At 36.4% G+C, this 19,943-nt stretch overlaps 2 protein-coding genes and 1 non-coding gene across 4 annotated transcripts in view; 2 read left to right on the top strand and 1 right to left on the bottom strand.

The window, feature by feature from the left end:
- Window positions 1-19,943, bottom strand: part of MRE11 (MRE11 double strand break repair nuclease) — a 277,276-nt gene that overhangs the window by 4,044 nt on the left and 253,289 nt on the right. The window lies entirely within an intron of this gene.
- Window positions 1-19,943, top strand: part of CEP295 (centrosomal protein 295) — a 45,953-nt gene that overhangs the window by 16,166 nt on the left and 9,844 nt on the right. Inside the window, exons 9-20 of one of the 2 annotated variants that reach the window (XM_075727546.1) lie at window positions 531-722; window positions 1,698-1,922; window positions 3,218-3,324; window positions 4,861-5,073; window positions 5,917-6,014; window positions 6,135-7,218; window positions 8,212-8,383; window positions 8,523-8,675; window positions 10,078-10,299; window positions 16,236-16,342; window positions 17,895-18,033; window positions 19,605-19,841. In XM_075727546.1, coding sequence (XP_075583661.1) covers window positions 531-722; window positions 1,698-1,922; window positions 3,218-3,324; window positions 4,861-5,073; window positions 5,917-6,014; window positions 6,135-7,218; window positions 8,212-8,383; window positions 8,523-8,675; window positions 10,078-10,299; window positions 16,236-16,342; window positions 17,895-18,033; window positions 19,605-19,841 — 2,949 coding nt within the window. Of the gene's footprint in view, window positions 1-530; window positions 723-1,697; window positions 1,923-3,217; window positions 3,325-4,860; window positions 5,074-5,916; window positions 6,015-6,134; window positions 7,219-8,211; window positions 8,384-8,522; window positions 8,677-10,063; window positions 10,300-16,235; window positions 16,343-17,894; window positions 18,034-19,604; window positions 19,842-19,943 lie in introns of both variants that reach the window. The other variant, XM_075727547.1, reaches the window with a different exon arrangement.
- LOC142597220 (small nucleolar RNA U2-19) lies at window positions 17,561-17,644 on the top strand. Its single transcript, XR_012832037.1, has one exon. It is a non-coding gene; the product is annotated as a small nucleolar RNA U2-19 (small nucleolar RNA).

Below are 19,943 nucleotides of genomic sequence, written 5' to 3'. Positions count from 1 at the left end.
TAAGCATACAATCCCAAGATGTTCTTCTCATGTGTCCCACACCCCTTGTAGGCAGTAACCCCTTCAGTCGGTAAGGTGATCCTGGGAGAACTGTTGACTCGTCTTCTAGGATTTCAAACTGGGACCTGGATCAGTCATGATCCCCTGGCAGCCCTGTGAGCAGCCACGTCAGGGTCCGCCTTTTCCCAGATGAAGTTATTGGGATCCTCTGGCGTGTAATTGTTCCTGTGTGCTGCTTTTTGTGTGAAGATGAGCCTTTTATCACATAAAATTCTACTTTGAAAGACATGGCATATTCTAGTGGAAAACCCTGTAGAATTTCTGATTAATAGATGGCTAATGATCTGAACAATTTTGAATCTTCTATTCTGGAAGAAAAAAAAAGGTTTGTTTTTTTTTTCAACATCTGTTGCAAAACAAGCTATTGATATTTGAACTTCTTAAGGATTTGTATGATGAGTGTAGTCTTGCAATGTTGTTTGCTTTTTATTCCAATTGGTCAATTTCTGTGGTTGTGTTATTTTAATTAGAAATGAAAGGAGACCTGATTTTGCAGTTTGAGCCACAACCTTTGCCAGCCCCTTCTGATAGATCTCAAGATAATGATCTTGATATCTCTTTGGAGCAAGAATCTGCTTGTGATACTCAACCAGAATCTGTTTGTGATGCTCGACAAGAATCGGGACAGATGATAGAAGAGGAGGTCCCCAATGAGTCAGAAAGTAAAGCTTTTAAACTTTACATTTCACTTCAGACTTTCTGCTTTTATAGTAGAAGAGATTTAGTTTAATATATCAAATAAATTAATGTTATCTAAAATGTCTTAAGTACTGAAATTCCTTAATGCCTGTGAAGTATTTCAGTATCAAGTGCTTTATGATGTTTATCATGGATGATAATACTCTAATGATTATGAATTTAAAAATGAAAATGTGACTTCTTTTTCTAATATACTTAAGTTCACTAGTGTACTGAGAATAATTTTTAATTATTGTAAGAATCACATTGTTAGTAGCCATAATAATTCCTGTATAATTAGTGTAAATTATGGGATGATGCTGGTATGTGAACTTAAATGTTTTTCATTTTGTGTTTTGAAATATTTCGAAGTTAAAACTTGACTTTCTATGAAAGTCTACTTATTGTATGTCCTTTATGTTCAGGTTTGTGATTGAGTTGCTCCATGCTGTGGGTAGGCTGCTACAGTTGTGCAGGTGTGTGTACTCCTTGCTTGTGGCATGTACAGGATAAGGTGATGTGAACGAGAAGTGTGTTAGTGAACTTTGCTGCTTGGCCAAGCATTTCTGCCACATCCCTTTGCTGGCACACTTGGTTTTTTGCTCGTGATGCCTTGTGTTGCCAGTGCTAATACAAAGCAGGCAGGCGGGGGGGCTGGTACTGCTTATTTCTGGAACAGTACAGTCTAGGAGTAGTCTGGCTGTGAAACACTACAACTAGCTTAGCCCTCCTTTTATAGCATGCAGAGACAAATTACTGCTTCTCTCTTGCAGGTAAGAGAAAATATAGTTAAGCTTTTAAAACTTAGTAATATACTTGAGCTATCTGTCCAACTGTGTAAGCAATTTAAAAAAACAACAACAAAAAAAAACCCACACCACCAAAAAAGAGGGGTGTTTTGTTTTATGATGTGAAGATATTCATTACCTAAAACTCTTAACAGGATCTATTTTTTATAGATCAAGAAGGAGCAAAAACTCACCAACCTCAGTCAAAACTTGCATTAAAGAAATTGCTGAACAAGATCAGAAGCCAAAAAGAGGAGTGGACGTCAAAAAGTGAGAAAGAGATTCAAAGTGAAATTGAGACTATTGAATCAGGCACAATTGCTAGTGAAGAGAGACCCTTATGTGATTTAGAACTTAACTCTGAGCAAGAGAAAAATACAGTATGTGAAGCCAAAGGTACGTAATACATAGTTGCATCAAAACGTATTGTGTAGGAGCAAAAAGACTTGTAAGGATGGACTGTAACAAAACTGTTTAATGAATTTTCAGTGGTGGTGTTTTGTCATGTTGCCAGAAAGTAGAATTCTCCTATCTTTGCCCACGACGGATTGTAGATTTGTTGAAACCACAAATAGGAGAGGTTTTTGCTCTTATGTCCAACTTGCCTGTTAAGATCTTGTGGGGGAAAGATGTCCAAAATAGCTTTGTAACTTTTAAATCTCACCCAAATTGTTGTCGCGCTTGGTGTTGCCATGCTTTAACAGGTGTTTGCCTCCATGAGTAGAATTCTGGGTGCAAAACTGGGCATTAAAGTTCTGTAACTGTTGAACTGGAAAAGCCAGGTGCTTCAGAGATTCACAGCTAGAAATGCACAAGACATGCATGAGCTGATGTGTCTGAAATTTTTTTTTTTTCTGCTTCTAGACACCATTCTGAAAAGCCTCTTTGTAAAACTGGCATTTATAGCAATTAGACATTCCATTTTGTTTGGTAGCCAAATCATTTTGGGGTTACTTCCCATTTCTATCCTTTGTGCTCTTCTGGTTATGCTAGTGCTGAAATTGGTGAGTTTGTATGCTGAGTGGGATTTCTGAAGTCTGTTAAAGTGATTAAGTTGTGGTAGGATTGTTTGTGAGTGTTTGTGATGGGGTGGTATTTTTTTTGCTTTCATAGGGCGCTCTTTTTTTTTTTTTTTTTGTAAATGAGATTAAGTGATATAGTCCAGTCGTGTACATGGATACACCAGCATAATTCCTGGGTGTTGGAGAGTGCAGCATGTGTGGAAACATGCCTCTGGGGAAAATGTGCTGCTATTTGAAGCTGATAGTACAATCAGTGAAGACTTGATTTTTCTGCAATAGCCAAATGTTAGATCATTTGCCCAGAGAGTGCCAGTTTTATACCCTCTTTGTTCCGAGAGATTAATGTGTGGCTTTTTATTCCTCAGGATGATGTTGCTATTAGGCTACCAAGTAATCTGGATAGAAGCAATCTTCAGTCCTGTTGGAGCTGAGCCATTACTGTATATTCAAGACAGACACATGATAAAGGGCTATTAAAGGCTTAAATAATACAAAAAATTATTTTCCAGCTTACAGAGACAGGCAGAGTAGTGGGATGGAGGTGGTAATCTTTTCAAGAGCAGCTTATGCATTTTGTTTAGAGAGATTGCAAAACTGTAAAGCAAGATGTAAAGAAGATCCAAGGCCCTTTCTGACTGCAATTACAGTTAAATAACATGTATATTTTAGACTCTCTGGAAATGTTGGAAAATACAGTTGCAGCTGAAAATTCAGTTCTAATCCATCCTCAAGAACAAGCAGCTAAAATTAGAATGGAAGAGGAGAAACAAAAGTGGGTAAGTGTCTATGTAGTTATTCCTGTCTCAGTTATGGAGTAAAAAAAGTGATTTACAGAAGACTTTAAAATACTTTAGGTTGTATAGCAAGTATAGGTCCTTTTAACATGCTTGTAACACTTAAATAAATTTTTGCTGTAACATTTTCTGTAGTTAGCCTCATTTTTAAAAATTACTAAGCTCTAGCTGGAATTTAGAATAGAGTGGAAAAACCCAGTTTCTTAAAATCTAACAAGTGCTGTAGGCAAGGGATGCCACCCTATGATTAAATGAGAATCCCAACTGTAGATTAATACCTTTGCTTTAGGGAGGATGTAGCCAACAATACACAACTGAAAACTTTACTAACCCTGTGTGATAACATAGCAAGGTCTGTGGGACTGAGTTTAGAGTGACAGGAAAAGCTTAAAAACCTTGAGTATTTTGTGGTTGGTGGTGGTTTGGTTTTTTTTAAATTAACTAGGAAACAAATGCAGAAAGTCTCTTGTGTCTATGGGAATGCTACATTTATTATATTTGGAAAACAATAACTTTGTGTATTATTTCATTATATTGTGTGTATGTTTCATTATGTTTTTATTTTTGTTGTATCTTTAGAGACCTACCAGCTGTTATGTGCTGGTTTATCAATTTTTTTTAAAACAAAAAAGTGAGTTGAAATTTCGGTCTTAGTGCAGCCTTAAATTGTAGAGTTTAGAAAGTTCAGAAATTCAGGAAACAAAAATTTGACAAAACAATATTGTTTTAGGGAAAAAAAGTAGCAGATCCTCTGTGAAAGTGTGGTTACTTTCTTTAACATTCATTTGCTCCCACTTTGCACCCACCCAAGTGTATATATTGCTGTGTCCACATTAACTGTAATCAGGCCTAGCTTTTTCTTGGCATGTTCTTCCTGACATTCCCATTCAGGCTGTCTCATTAAAGGCTGTTGTCCACTTCATCTTTGCCAATACTTTGGAATCCTTCTTCACTTCCATTCTAAAAGTATATATGCTGTTGCTACTTGTGAATCTAAGTGATTTGTAGCTTATAGGTACATGGAAAGAGAATAAAAACAAACCACTTCAAAGATTTATGGAGTGCTTTTAAAGTGGTTATACATTAGCTATTTCAGAAGTTCTGTAAGGCTTGAATTAACATTTAAATGTGTTGAACTCTTGATGAAAAGCTCTATAAAATGCAAAGTAGATTTCTGAATTCAAGGAAAGGACTTCTTTTGCAGTCTGTGGAAAACGATAATGTATCTTGACTGGTTAGATTCTGTTTTTATCTGCTCTACTAATTTGAGAACAGATAATAGTGCAATAGTAAATTAATTTGAGGACTATTAGAAATATCTAGCCAGTAAAACAAAATTATTCTTGTAAACTTTGGAACTATTTTTAAAGGCCTCTTATAATTTGGAAATGCCTGTCACAAGCAATAGTATTTCTGCTGTAAGTTGGAACAAAGTTTTGTGTGTGGTGGTGTGTGTGAGGGCTTTGATTTCTTTGTCATTCAGTTCTGGAGATTCACTCTCATTTTTCTTCTCCATAGAATGAGAAAATAGAGCGACAGAAACAGGAACAGCTGGCCTTGCTTAAACAAATTGAAGAAGAGAAAGCTCGTTTGGAGGCTGATTTTCTGAAGATCCAAATGCAAACCTGTTTGGAGGAGGCTAAGAAAAAAAAAGAGGAGGAGCAGCAAGGTCAGCTGGTACAAAGCCACAGTGTTCCTTGTACAGATCAGCAGAACAAAGTGGAACATGAGGTGAAGAATTGTAGAAAACTGTGTGTATTTTTTTAATTATCCGTATTATAAAAATCAAGAGCACCATTTGCCAATTTTAAATTGTATCAATCAAAACAATCAATTCTTATTTCTTGGGCTATGAATCAGAAGTTCATACTTATAAAAGCTTTCTTTTGTCTAATGTAGAAGCTTGTATTTCACATGATATCCCTGGACGGTGAATATTTGATTGTCTTTGTATAGTTCCAGGGACAGCATGTCTCTTTAAAATACCTGTTAGAAAAACCTGATCAGAAGATTATGCATGATAATGCAATTATCTGATAAAATCTGATAATGATTATGCATGTACACGTGTCCTTTTTCAAGAAGAAAAAAAAATCTTGGGGGGGGGAAGACAAAAGAACCCACCTCTACAGTTTTGTCTAAGTCTCAAACAGCTGCTCAAAGGAGAGGAATTTATTGAAGATGTGGAAGGAAAGTAATCTTTTCTTAACATCTTGAATAATTTGCACAACCTGTCCTCTTCTGAGAGTCTGATTGCCTTGAAAATGCAGCTCTGTTGGATCATTGCTCCCTGAGTTTGCTACTGGGTACATTTACCTCTTTGAGCTAAGCTGCTGTAAGCACCATTGACTTTGACGGTGTGTGCTCGACTTGCCAAGAGAGACTGTAGCTGTAGGCCATCTGTTCCAGAAACTGCTTTAGCTTCATTGCCTCGGGCTGAAATCTCACACACTTCAAGTGGTGGTGCAGAGTCGTTTCTGTAAACATAGAACATAACACCTTAAGGTTGTTGCTTTTATAGTTTTCTGTGAGTTATTTGTATAAGTGCACTTAAAAATATTTTATTTTGATTAGACTGGAAATACTACTGTATCAGAAACCAGGAGTCCTAGGGAAGACAGCCATTTACGGATGATTCGTAATTATCAACAACGCCTTCTACAGCAAAATAGGTAAATTCCTTTATGAAATAGAAGTCCGAGTTGCCTGTTTCAAAATAATTTGAATTGCTTTGATTATTGAAATTGATCTTTGCACCACTCCAGAAAAATTTGTGGTTTTGTTCTGTTCAGGCTGCACAAACAGACCATTGAAGCAGCTAGAAAGCGTCTACAGGAGTATCAGAATAAATTGAAGCAAAGATACTTGTCTACTTCTGCAACACCTCTAAGCTCTGTGGAAACAAAATCAATTAATTTAAAGCCTGTCTCAGAACCAGTTTTATGGAGGCAAGGAGTACAACCAACACACCACCAGTCATCTGAACAAGTTCATGCACAAGAGTATGCACGATCCCTACCTGGGTTTTCAGGAACATTGCATATGTTGGAAAAAACATCTTCACAGAAACATGAAGGGCAAATGCATAATGTTTGTCCTGGCAGACGTGTGCAGTTTTTAGAAGCATCGAAATTGAAGCATGGAGAGTTTCAGTTGCCGTGTGGCTGTCCCTCACAGGAACAAGTGGGAATGTTGGAAACCTCCAATAACCACATCGGAGAACCATCTCAGTTCCAGTTGCCACCAGGGTTAGTCATGAAAGATGTCACTGCAGTAAGAATGCAACCAGCAGCACGTGTACAACATGTTAGATTTGCTTTGCCTGCAGAAGATTCCTCTGAGCCTTCAGAAATGGTGCACTTCAAAGAGTCATCTCAGAAGATGTCTAGCCATCAAACAGAGACAGAAGCTGGAGAAGAGCCTCTGATTAAGACACACCTCATGCCAACAGCAAAGGGATCTCATATAGTTCAGGCAGCCTCAGTTGATTCTTTGGTGTATCAGCAGGGATCTGCAGAGAGCACCATCAGTACAAGCCTTGAACAACACCTCAGTCTTTCTGAACCCATGACTTTATCTCATGAAGAATCTAAAGCCCAGGGTGTTGAGGAATTCTTGATATCAAAACCAGGAGATGCATCTTTGTTAAATTATTCTGGTATACTGAATTTAAGGGACAGAGTGTTGGCCTCATCAGAAAGCATCCAAGCTCAGCAAAAGCATTTGAAAGAATTGCAAGAGCAGCTAGATGCACAAAGAGAAGCTCTTCTTTCTAGACAGAAAATACAAGAACAACTACTTTTACAGAGGCAAGATAAATTGAAGGAACAGATGCAGAGACAGCAAGAGGCTTTGAAAGGATTTCTGAACAAGCAGGTAAGCTTTATAAATGCTTTGCATGGTGAGTCATCTAGTAGGTGATCAAACTTGAGTGAATGCTACCAATTAGCAAAGTATCCCATGGAGTGTTGATAGTTTTAGGTGATTTACCATAATGAAAATTTTAATTAGGACTTGTGATTTGTAATCAGTAGTTCTTTTCAGTAAGCCCCAAGAGTGCTGTTTTGTTCAGTCTAACAGAAATAGTATGAACTTCTGTGCATGGTCTCTGAGCATAATGCCTATTGAAATAGTTTCGTTGTCTGAAATACCTGCAGGTATAGTTTTCTTCAGCTCTAGAAATGCAGCTGTATGTATAAAACAGCTCTTGTATTAAAAATACTTAAGCAGTACCTCAAAGGACATTGTAAGCATTTTGAATATAGTATTTTTTTAAAATTTGTCTTTTTATGTGTACACATTAGGAAATTGGTTTGTCAGCTGCACTCTCAACTTGTAATTTTGCTTGTTTCTGGGCAACAGAAGAAAAATCCAAGCTTATTTTTGAATTTCTAAAGAAGCTCCTCTGCCCTTCTCTCTTTTCTTTTTTTTAAAAAAAAAAAGAAAAAAAAACCAAACAGAAGCCATCTTAGAAAAACAGCTGTTGCCTAGAGTCCCTGTCTCTTGCTTTTGCAGTCTCGAAATGGCTAAAATTACTGAAATCAGGAGCTGAAAAACTAAAAACAGACTTTTCAGGAATTGTTCCTGTGAAAAATGCTGAGTATTCTCACCTAATCTAACAAAGACCTTGAAAATGTAAATAATTATGGTTTAGCATATTAGGTTTGTAGAGCTAAATAAAATACCTGTATGTCCAAATGTTTTTATAAGCTGAGCAAGTCTGTCCAGTATCTTGCATAATTGAACTACTTTCTCCAAGTGCTCAATATTGTCCTGCATGGAATACACACACACAAAAAAATGCTGGTTTGATAAATGAGTATAAATACAGTCTTAAATACAGTTGCTTCCTCTCCCCCCTGCCCCAAGGTGAGACATATCTGCATAAATGAAGAAATGACAGAGGCACAAAAGCCTGACTGGATTAATAGGACTGACTTTTTCCAAATCTCAGAAACCTACCAGCAGGAGAATTGTGGCAGGAGTAAATTTCATGGAAGTGAAATGATTTCACACTGCCTCAGTCCAGCTGAGCAAACTGGTAAGGCTGTATAGTATTTTTCATTATAATTTTTCTCATTTTGCAGCTGAGATGGGGTTCTCTTCCATCTCCCCAAGTTAATTTGAGGGAGAGATATAGATACATACATTATTGCAACATGCAAAACTTTCTTTTACAGAACAGTCTGAGAAAGTTCTATCTAGAGAACAGAAATGGAGATCTTCCAAACCACCTGTGGCAAAAGTCAAGTTAGGGCTTGATTTGGAACAACATGAACTTAGTATTATACCAGAGGTAGACACACCGAAGAGTTGCAACATTTCTTTTGCAGGTAAAATAGATATCTCTCTCTATATATAAAGTATATAATAAATGCTGCTGTTCCTGAGAAATACAGATTGGAGGAAATTAATCTTTTCTGAAGAGTCTTTGAGATTATTGATTATGAAATAATAGCTGATACGGTTGCCTTTTTTTAAGGTATAATTTATATACTAGCAAAGTGAGTTATAGTTGAGAAAAGCTTATCCTGTCAGTGTCTGTCTAGAAAAACATAATCGAAACAAAAATTCACCAAGAAAAGAAAATTCACTGTAATTCCATGACTTAAGTTCCCTGTTGATTTTTCTGTTGGGCAGGGTCTGTGTTAATAGGCAATTGTATGATAATTAATGTTAATGGTTGGACTGGATGATCTCAAAGGTCTTTTCCAACCTAAACGATTCTATGATTCTATAATTGTAAAGAGAACCATCAGAGTTGATGGAAGGTGTTTAAAGGTGTTTTGAGCATACCAAGAAAGTGAGTATGAAATCTTTTAAATAAGGAGTTAGTATCAAGTTTCTACAGAAATTTTTAGACTATCTTCTTAGGTTTTTTTCTATTATAAAACACTCTTTGTAAGAATTCAGAGACTCATCTTGATTCATCTTGGCATTCATCTAGAGCAAAATAATGAAATAATGAAACAGCTGATATGGGACATTTTTTAATTAAAGAAAAGTAATTAATGCTAGTCAGCATCAGTTTTTGCAGAGTAATTCTTCTTGGACTAATTTAGTATCTTGATTAGACAACAAGTTTTGTTGGTGAAGGTTTTGATTAGAGAATATATTTATATTCTCAAAAGCACTTGACTTAGTGTTACACATCTTTAAAAAAAAAAAAAATTACAAACCAAAATACATCCCAAAAAAATTTTATGAAATATTATCTAGTGGAATTCTAGAGTAGGGAATATTAATTTGCTGTGTAAACCCCTTATGATCTAGATGTGATTTATTCCTATATTGTCTATATTATTGGTCACAGTAGGTAGTAAAAGGTTGGGCTTGAGCTTTTTATTGGATTGGGTGGACAAAAAGGGCTGTTGTGTGGGGTGGGTTAGGGAGAAAATAAATCTTTAAGCCGGAGCAGAGAATTTATATTGCCTCTGGATTTGGAAGAATTACTGAAAGTTTTGGTGGATTTGCTATGTGGAAAAATTTTTTTTGAAGAAATATTTTAGTTGAGTTGGGAATTAATTTTTGAGAAGACTGTGACCTGTATAATCCATAAACTATGTAATACAAAGGTTTTTACTGACTTTATGTAGCTAATTTTATTCAAATGGAGCACTGTACGAATTCAGCAGGTTATTTCTGTAGAATAAAATGTGCATTTTAATGTTTTTCATGAAGTGCAAAACATTGCATTTCTGTACCTGAACTGGATTACAAATGTTTTCAATTCAGGTAAAACAGATTCTATTGGTGGAGAATCTTCTCCTGTTTCGACCATTGGGGAGTTTGCGTATGTGAAACATTACAGTCATGCTCTTCACGAAGGCAGGTTACCTTCGAGCATAATGAAGTATGAGGAAGAAGTCTCTAATGGAAGTCCAAGGCAAAGTGAACAGTCAAGTAGATTATTACGAGAGGTGCTGATGATGACTGCTGAAAATTCGTATGATTCAGGTGAGGAAATCCTGTTCCTTCAAGGAATTACGTGAATACCATTCAGCACTGTTAATTTTACTGCTATTTATTTGTAGCATGTGACCTGACTTGTTAAAGAACATACAGTGCTATTTAAATACTGTTTATGTGTAAAATAGGGTGTTTCAATAAGCACGTGTCTCAGAATGACTGAGTTTTTATCTTTCTTTTTGTGATCTGTTACCATTCTAGGAACAAAAGTCCACACTGCAGTAAACTTCATTGCTAATCAACAGTTTCTCATCCAAGGCATGTGCTTTGTATCTGTACCTTGTAGAATTGTCTGTAACAAAACTTCTTTTGTACCACCTGATTGCCCTGCCCTTTCCAGCAGAATCCCATGCATGCACAGAGAGCAAACTGCTGTAGAAAGCCTCCTTCAGGAGGCATCTTCTGCCCAGACTGGGAGGTGTTCAGGTTTGCAGCTTCACCAGCTGGGAACCTGTTTTGAGCAGGCCAATGGTGTGCCTGATTCAGTACCCAGTGATTCCTTGTGTTGACACAAAGGAAATGAATTCTTAAAGAGAACTCTGGAGTGTTAACGTGCTAATGTAGATGTCCAATGAAAGATCAGTGTATATAAGAAATTGCTTAAAAATACAGTAGAGACAAAAAATAGAAGGCCGAGTGTTACCCTTAGCTCAAAGAAACAACTTAGAAAGAATCAGCTGTTGGTTGTGACAAAAATAAAAATAGTGCAATGATGTAAGGATTACTTTAATTCTCATCTATTCATCTGTGAAGAGCTTTTATTAGAGATCACACCTTTGAGAATAGACTGTGTCCATATGTGACAAAGTCTAATTCCATAAATTAAACCAAGTTGTTTTGGTTATAACAAAAAACACCTTTTTTTTTTTGATAAAGTGGTTTGTGAATGTTCAAAATAATTTTGTTACAGAGTTGTTGAAACCTACTAAGCATGTTATGGGTTGTTTGACTGGCTTTGTAAAAGGACAAAGGTGACTAGTCTTAGGTAAGCAAAGAAAGGAGGTTGCTAAGGAGTTTTTCAAGAGATTGGGCTAAGAAGTGGGTGTCAAGGTTTTTTATTCCAAGACTGGAGAGACAAACTAAGTTTGTATAGGTAGGGAAAGAACAGTAGGAATTACCTTAACTGAAAGGCTCCAGGACTTTCAGTTGCAATGCACTTGCTTCTCTTCAAATTTCCTGCAGATTGAAATGCAGTTCATTGTCGCTATAATTGAGAAATGCTATGCCTGACTTGCTGGGAACTGTTACACAAAGTTTGCAAAATGTTGACTAAAGCAATTTGAAGCTTATTACAAGATGACAGCATCTCGTGGTCCAGTACAGTTTTCAGTATGCATCTAAAATAAATAGATTACTAGAGCTGCAAAGGAGTTTTCAGCAATTTTGTTACCTTATAGGTACATCATTACGAGCAATACAGCTATGTACTGTGCACCTGGTTTTGCTAGGAATTTCATCTCTGCCCCAGATCTTAAGATAACTTTTCATTTAGTTTGCCTTGAGACATCCTTTTCAATTCAATCAAGATTTACTAGGAGTTGAAGTTGTTTTGAATAAGTACATGTAAGCTCATTTTCTTTCAACTGCTTCCTTTAATTCTCACAGTGCTCTTTTTGAAATAGACCTATTTTTGAACTTAAATTATCACTAAAGAATTTTGTCTTTTTTTAACAATGGTTGAAGATGCTTGTATTTTTCCGAGTAAGTTGTAGACGCATTACTAGACCAGGCTGTTACCAAATTAATAGGAAATATCATAGTGTAGTGTCTTTTTACGCTAGTGAATATTATATATAAACAGTGCAATGGTTTATGTAAGAGAATTAGGAAACTTCATGTGAACATCTGTATTTATTTAAAAAAACAAAACAAAGCTTTCTGTGATTATGCATTTAAGAGGATTGTCCTCTTGAGCAGTTCAACAACCAAAACTGTCAACAGTATCTTCGTAATTTTTCACAGCCTTGTGAAGCACTCTGTGGTACTTTTGGTAACTAGTGCAGTATCTTCAGCAAGAAAATCTGCAGTCCATGTTAAATATAAAGTTTCTGAAGGGGAAATTTAAGGTTCATTTGAAGTTGTTACTTATGATAGTAGCTTTGATTATTTTTTTTATTTAATTGTTGGGGTTTTTTTCTTAACTTTTTTTTACTACTTGATTCTAACCAGAACATGTTTTCAAGATGTAATCGTGTGTCTAAAGGTGGAAGCAAAGGAGTGCTTTGTACATGTGATCTTTGCTTATTCTTTGAAGTTAAGTTCTTGGTGGTTTCTACCTTTGATCAGATAGTGTAAAGCTTTACAACTTGTGAGTTGTACTTCTTTTGTGATTACAGAACCACTAGATGTGCACAAATCCTACTAATCACTGCTCACCTGCTTTTTCAAAATAAAGCATTACAGATAAAAAGGCAAAAGTTATACAGGTTCTTAGAGATAAACTTTGTAAATCTGCTTGCATACTTTATCAACAAAGGTGAGTTTCCTTTGATATGAGACTTGTCCTTGGGTAATAGGCATTTTTTTTTAAATTATTTCTAGAATTAGCTGTATTTCTTTCGTCTAATTATTACAAGAAGAAAAATAGCTTTAACCCTCTCAAATTTAGAAGACAACATGTCTGAACATAAAATGGGTCTTAAGGACTGCTGCTGGTTAGGGGAGGATGAATCCCTGTGCTCAGTGTTGAGTGGTTACAAGTGCTACACAAACTGATCAGCTGGTTGGCGGGCAGAGAGGACAGGTAACTTAAACTGATGTTGCAGTAAGTGCTACCAGTGAGACTAAGATTTGGATTGCTCTCTCTTACCGTGCCACTGGTGTATGACAAGCTGAGTTAGGAACTTTGTACACTCGATATTTCTTCTTCCCAATCCAATTTGGTTAAAATGGGCTAATAGAATGTTAATATGGAATTGCAGAGTAACCCTACAGATGAGACGGGCAGTTTGATGGCATAAACCTAATTTCCTTAGGAAGTCAGCCTGAAAATAGTGACTATATTTGATACATACATCTCTTTCACAGTTCTCCTTCATTACTTATCAACAGGCTTGCCTCTCTTTATTGATCTTCATCTTTAACGGTCCCCTTGAGCAGTGTTCCAGATGTGATTATCTTCACGTATTACTACCCTATACAGCGATGTTATTCCAAGCATGATTATTTTTTGTGTGATACAAGCAAACCTAAGATTTCAGTTTATTTTTAGTAGTCCCAAATATTTGTCCATAATTCATTACTGTGACAGATTGCCTTATCCATCACCAATTTAGCCAAACTAGCGTTGAGTACAACTTTTTTTTTTTGTTTGTCTACATGGTTGGATTTGGACTAATCCTTGTTTTTATATTGTCTTCATCGAGTGGTTTGTCATTCAGTCTTTTGTTTTCAAATTGCACCCTAAAACAGTTGCTGCTATTTCACTGCAATTTCTGTTGGGGAAAAAAAAAATGCATTCTGGATATTACAGCCTAAATTTCTAAATACAAATTCTTTGTCACAGTGTGGTGGCTAGGAGGTTAAAGCAGGAAAGTCCCATGTCGATGTCAGGAAGCTGTGAGGAAGAAGAACCTTGCACTATTATTTTGGAGGGAGGAGAGAAGAATAAAAACCCCTCCTTTATGAGTCACCAAATACAGTTGGGTTTTTTTAAGGATATTAATGTAATAAAATCACGAGATACGAGTGTTGTATTTTTAATTAAATAATTTGGTTCATAGCATGAAATCGCTACTGTTCATCCCTTGTATTAATATCACAAAACAATGTAGCTTATTACAGTATAGTAATGAAACACTTGTAGCATACCTCTCCATAGAATTTATATACAAGAGAGTATTAAATGCTTGAATCTCATCTCATATGTATCCTAAATTGCTACCTGTCAAACTGATGTCCTTTAGAAAATAAAATCATTTATTTTGGAAAAATGTCTAACCTTGATGTAAAGGTATCAGGAAATAGAGAATTCTTTGGTAGTTCATTCCAGCATTTAGTTTTTTATCAAATTGTAAAATAAATGGTCTATTTCTAGTTTCTGAATTTTTGAAAGCCGTTTGTAGCCACTGCTGCTTGTTATTACTTTCTTTGAGTTTAGAAACCTTTTGTACTATGTGGGTTTTTTTTTCTCCTATGGAGATGTTTAAATACCAAAAGATATGATTGCAGTTTTCATGCTGATTCAAAGAATTTTCTTCAAGGCCTTGCTCGTTTTCAGGATCCTCTGTCTCCTATATTCTGCTCCAAAGAAGGAGAGCAGTCTTCCGCAGTGTATCTAGACTGAGTCACACTACTGCCACATCCAACCAAGGAGCCTGTTGCCACCTTGTTCTACTCAAACCTTAAAAGTTATCTTTCCTGTGAACTTGAAGACCTTTGTCATGTATTTGTAGAAAAGGGATCAGAAGGCAGTGTTCTGTGCTCTTAGATTTATAATTTTATCTATATTGGAACAGTGTTTAACAGACCCAGCTTTGCAGGAGGTTGAGGTAATTTTTACTGTTGCAGTGCTACTGGGTTTCTTTACCATTCTTCCACTCTTCATATTATTTGCAAACTCCATTGCCAACAGCTCTGTTTGGTTACTGATCAAATGTCATAAACGATCAGGATCAAGCCTGCTAGAAGTTTCTGGAGAATTTGTGAGTGTAGGGGGAAAAGAAGCCATTTGAGAATTTTTTTACCCTTTATTTTGAGATCAGTCAGTTAGCATTTAATGTAATAACATTACATTCATGTAAATGAATTAAGAATAGGTTATCTTTTGATCCAGTAAATATATTTTAGATGTATTTCTTTTCATGTCTTGTACTTTCTCGTAGAAGAGTACTGGATGATAGTGGCTGTAGGAAACCTTAGATTTATTTTTTTGTTTCCTCCATCCCTCAAATGAGTTTCAAAATGTTTCATATTGATTGAGATACATAAGTATCACAACATGTAGATACTTGCCTGGTGTTGCCTCACAGAGGAAACCTCCCCCCTTTTTTTGTAGAGTAGGAAAAATGGAACAACCGGACTCCACCTTCCAGTAAGAAACTGAGTTTCAGTTTATACAAATCAGTATAATAATACATAATATAAATATATAATATAAATCAGTGCTAAGATTCACAAAGTGTTACAAGATCTGCCTAAGTATAGAGCCTTACAAATGCTGGGGATTTGAAATATCTCTCTTGCTAGCAGCCCTTGCAGAATTGGGAGAAAACATACCTGCTTCACTTCTACTGTTTAATTTCCATTTGATATTTAGCACTTCTTTACTGGAATTAAGAATACTTATTTTATTTGTTGGCAATTAATTTACTATCTTAGAGTTGTCAAACTTTGAAGGTGCTTGTCCGCACTGAATAAAGAAATTGCATTTTTTCTGTTGCTGCTGTGGTGCTTCTTTTGCACAGGTATTTTTATGTGCAAGAGCATTATGGCAAAGGTGATTCAGTGCTGTGGCAGGAGCCATGCTATTGTTAAGTTATTCATGTTTCTGATTTGTCTGATCTACTTAGAACGTCTGCTTTTCTTTGTAATACCATTCTTTGTAATGGTAGAGGGCAAAAAATTCCCCCTACCCCAATTAAATGATTGCAATAACATTAGTAAAGCTATGTTTCATTCTGCAAAGCCAAAGCATGAATTTCTAGCCCTTCCTGCATGCTCTGCAGAGAGCAGTCATGCTAGTTAGACATTTTAGGAAGGCTGGTCAAGGAGAACCACTGATTGCCAATTAAATCAGTGGTACAGTGGAACAGAAAGTATGTTGTAGGTGAGAAGAAAGTGCGAAGGATGGGCAAAATGCGTGCCCTACTAGTGAGGACAGCAGCAGTAGAGTATTACTGCCATCTGGTGTTCCAAAAAAAAGGCTAATTATGAACTCAAAAGTTGCTCTGTATTCCTTACTCTTCTGTCACATTTGCGTTCAGCCCAGTCCCAGGATTCTCAAGTGGCTCAAGATTCTCCAGTTCTTGCTGCTGAAATTGGAGAGGGAGTTACAATGCATTCTGGACCGTCATTCACACTCGATAATACGGTTAGTCATATCAAAATAACCATATAACATAATTTACTCTTTGTTTTGTAATTAAATCTTTCTATCTCATATTGGGAGGCTACGACTGGGTGCGGTATTCTAGGTGCAGCAGTATAACAAGCACCAAGTAAAGACAGGTAATCGCTGTGATGGATCTGCCGGCTATATTCCTGATCATACAGCGCATGGTGCTGTTGCCCCTCTCTGCTGCCAGGGCACGCCGTGGGGTTACGCTCAGCTCTCTACCGAGACTCCTGGGTCCTTTTCACAGGGCTGCTCTGCAGGCAGGCCCCAGCTTGGGCTGGTGTATGGGGTTCTTCCTTCCCAGGCACTGACTTTGCATTTGCTCGTGCTCCGTTTCATAACATTCCTGTAGGGCCAGCCTCCTGAGGTCCTTTTAGATGTCAGCCCTGCCATTTACTGTGTCAGGTGGTCCTCCCAACTTGTGTTATCTGCACACTTGGTAACAGTGTGGTTTCACCTCCTCTGGGTCATTGCTAGAGGTGTTAAATAGGGCAGGTCCTAGGATGGAGACCTGTCATACTCCACTTGTTCCCCACCTCCAGGTAGAGTGTAACCCTTTAATTGCTGTCCTCTGAGGCTGATTATCCAGCTGTTTTTTTATCAGTCTCATCATCCATCCATCCATCCAGGTTGTAACATCCAAACTGGGATACAAGAATGTTGAGAGACAGTGTCAAAAGCCTTGCCAAAATTGATGCCAGTGATATCCTCTACTTTTCCCTCACCCAAAGATCCCATCATTTTGTCAGGAGATAAAAACACTATTTAAAAAAATGCTGTGTAACGTGTGTATATGTGAATTTAACATTACTTTTAAATATGTGTGTGTTAAATATATTTATATAAGGTAGTATATAATGAAAAATGTAGAGGAAGGGTTTCTTAGATTTTTGTCTTTTATTTTCTTAGTGCACATTTCAATTCAGAGTTTGGGAAGAAATGTTCACATCTAGTTCTTCAAAATTTGGAAGTACAGGAACCTTCATTCTCTGTTTTGTGACTTCGTAGAGCTTACATCAAAATTAAGGAAGATCATATTTTAGGATATTTTGTATATTTTGTGTTTAATTTCTTAGAATTGAATTTTTAAGTCAGTCTCCTGTATGCTTAGTCTTGCACGTACTTGTAAAATTACTGAGGTTTTTCCTGTATTGCATATTATGTTCCTCTGAGATCTACAGTTCTACTGAAGTGGGTCTGTGATGAGAAATAGCCAAATCTGATGACCAGAAGATAAAATAATCTTCCAGGTGTCATGATTTGTATGCCGTTCTGAGAGGCTTTATAATAGTGTGTGTGTGTGTGCGTGCGTGCATGTGTGTGTGGAGGGGAGGGGGCTGTGGGGAGTGATGTGCCTGGGACGGTGGGTGCGAATGTTTTGTACTGAGCAATGATGAATCTGCATTTGCCTGACTGCAAAACATGAAGGCTTCTACACTTGAACTGAGCTCAGAATAAGATGGGTGGTTTTAAAGCTTTAATTATGGGCATCCAAATATATGGTAATAGGTATGTTATTTCATCCTAGGAAGTACTTTCTAAAGTAGTATCCACGAACTTAGGTTCAGAGGCTTTCATGCAACGAATACCCTGCGACTTATCTTCAACAATTTCTACTGGAAGCTTTTTGACTAGTGAAACATTGGATGTAAGCCCTGTTGATGCTGGTAAGTGTTTGGGTTTTTTTGTTGTTCTTGTGAAAGGAAAATTGTGTATTGTCTTTATTTTATAACAGAATGGGTCTAACTCACTGGACATAAATTCTTCTGAAAGAGGCTAATGGGCGACTTCACCTAAGAATGATTAATATGTCTTAGAGTTGAATGTGACTAGAATATTTTGTTATGTGCTCATGATTTTTTTAGTCTTACAATAATTTAACCTTATAACGCATCAGCTTTGGCAAAGGGTATTTTAACTTTTATTAAGCAACTGTAGCGCTAGCAGTTTTCAAGTGGCAATTTTTTTAAAAAAAATTATCCCCAAATGATACACTGGTAAAAGTTTTCAAATCAATATATATCATAGATTGTTACAGAGCTATGATAGTTGTCTTGCTGTTAAGAGAATTGTTCCAATATCTGCTTGCCACCATAGTCATTCTTAATAACTTATTTGTGAAAATGTCATTTGAATGCCATATTGACTTTTAATAGGGTTCTGAGAAATATGTGTTCATACCTTTATTTGCTTGCAGTCTGCCACTTGATCTTAAGTTAGCTTTTCATAAACATAAAAATAATTCCTTTATGATAAATATGTAGTTGCTCCTCTGTATACTGATATTATCACTTGCAAACATGGGAAGTTAGTCTGAAAGTGATTATATAATCACCTGTGGATTTATTTAGTTTAAGGCTTAATATTGTGTTAATCGGACACCTATCTGATCTCATAAACAACCACGTGTATATAAGTTATTCCGTGTTTTATAAATCAATTTTTTAAGACTATAGTTTTTGAGCCACTGAAATCTCAGGCTGTATTTTAACCTTAATGTTCTAAACCGGTAAGTGTTATTTTGAGTAATAAACTTCATAACTCGTGACAAATCTGTGTTTTATTGATGTAAAAAGGCTAAGGCAAATTCTAAGATCATTTGTTTGTAGCTTTTCTTTTCTCTTGCTTTTTAGTTGTGGAATCAAAATACCAAAGGTTTTGGTTACTCAGCTACATGAATAAATTTTTCAAGTCTATCTGTGTCTTATAATGACCTTTTCCGATAACTTTGTGCAGTTCTTCTGTAAGCGTATAGACAAAGAGGGGTTGGTGCACTAACTAGGAACACAGTTTTGGTTTCCTTGATTCCTTCAGATTTCTTGTGTTAATATTAGGCAGTTTCTATTTAAGCATGAATAAAACTACTGCCCAGTGTCATAAAGATACTCAGGATCATATTAAAGGATTGACACGTTTATGTGCAATAGGAAGTAAAAATAGGCTAGCTAGCATAAAATAACAGTATTCATTCTTTTCTGATTTTATTGTTTCAGTATTTCTTGAGTCTGCTACTCTAAAAGTGCTAAGCTGTACAGACTACTACCTAATTAGATGTTAATCAACTTGAATTTGTGGAAATTTGTGGTAAGGTTTGTGGGAGCATTGACAGGAGACAATTAAAGAAACAAAACCCCAGAGCTCTTTACGAATATTTCAGGATATTAAGCAGTGTCTTTTCAGATGACTTCATGTAAGTGGTTTATATGCAAAACTGTGAACATCCAGCTTACTATTTCAGGATTGTCTTCTGATAGTACGGAAGATCGAATTTTGAGAGAGACAGCAAGCCGTCCTTGGAACTCCTTGCTGCCTTCTACCTTGCAGCAGAGGCAGAAGAAATTGTCTGGAGCATTTGAAACTCAGTTGCCTGAAGGAGACATGTGCCTTTATAAAGGAAGTCAAATACAGCAGATCTTGGGGAAATGTACTGGAGACCTGACTCTTTCTTACTCGGAGGACAATACGCGTTTCCAAGGTATTTGCCATTTTAAAGCATTTCTGTGCTACGCTCTCATAATACAGAATGAGGAGGAGTTTACTCAGTGTTATGTGTTACTCTGTATGATTTATATTCAGC

The sequence above is a fragment of the Pelecanus crispus genome, chromosome 1 (genome assembly GCF_030463565.1).
Source record: "Pelecanus crispus isolate bPelCri1 chromosome 1, bPelCri1.pri, whole genome shotgun sequence".
Classification (NCBI taxonomy): domain Eukaryota; kingdom Metazoa; phylum Chordata; class Aves; order Pelecaniformes; family Pelecanidae; genus Pelecanus; species Pelecanus crispus.
The sequence above is the reverse complement of the archived record's forward strand: the minus strand, read 5'-3'. Positions and strand labels throughout refer to the sequence as shown.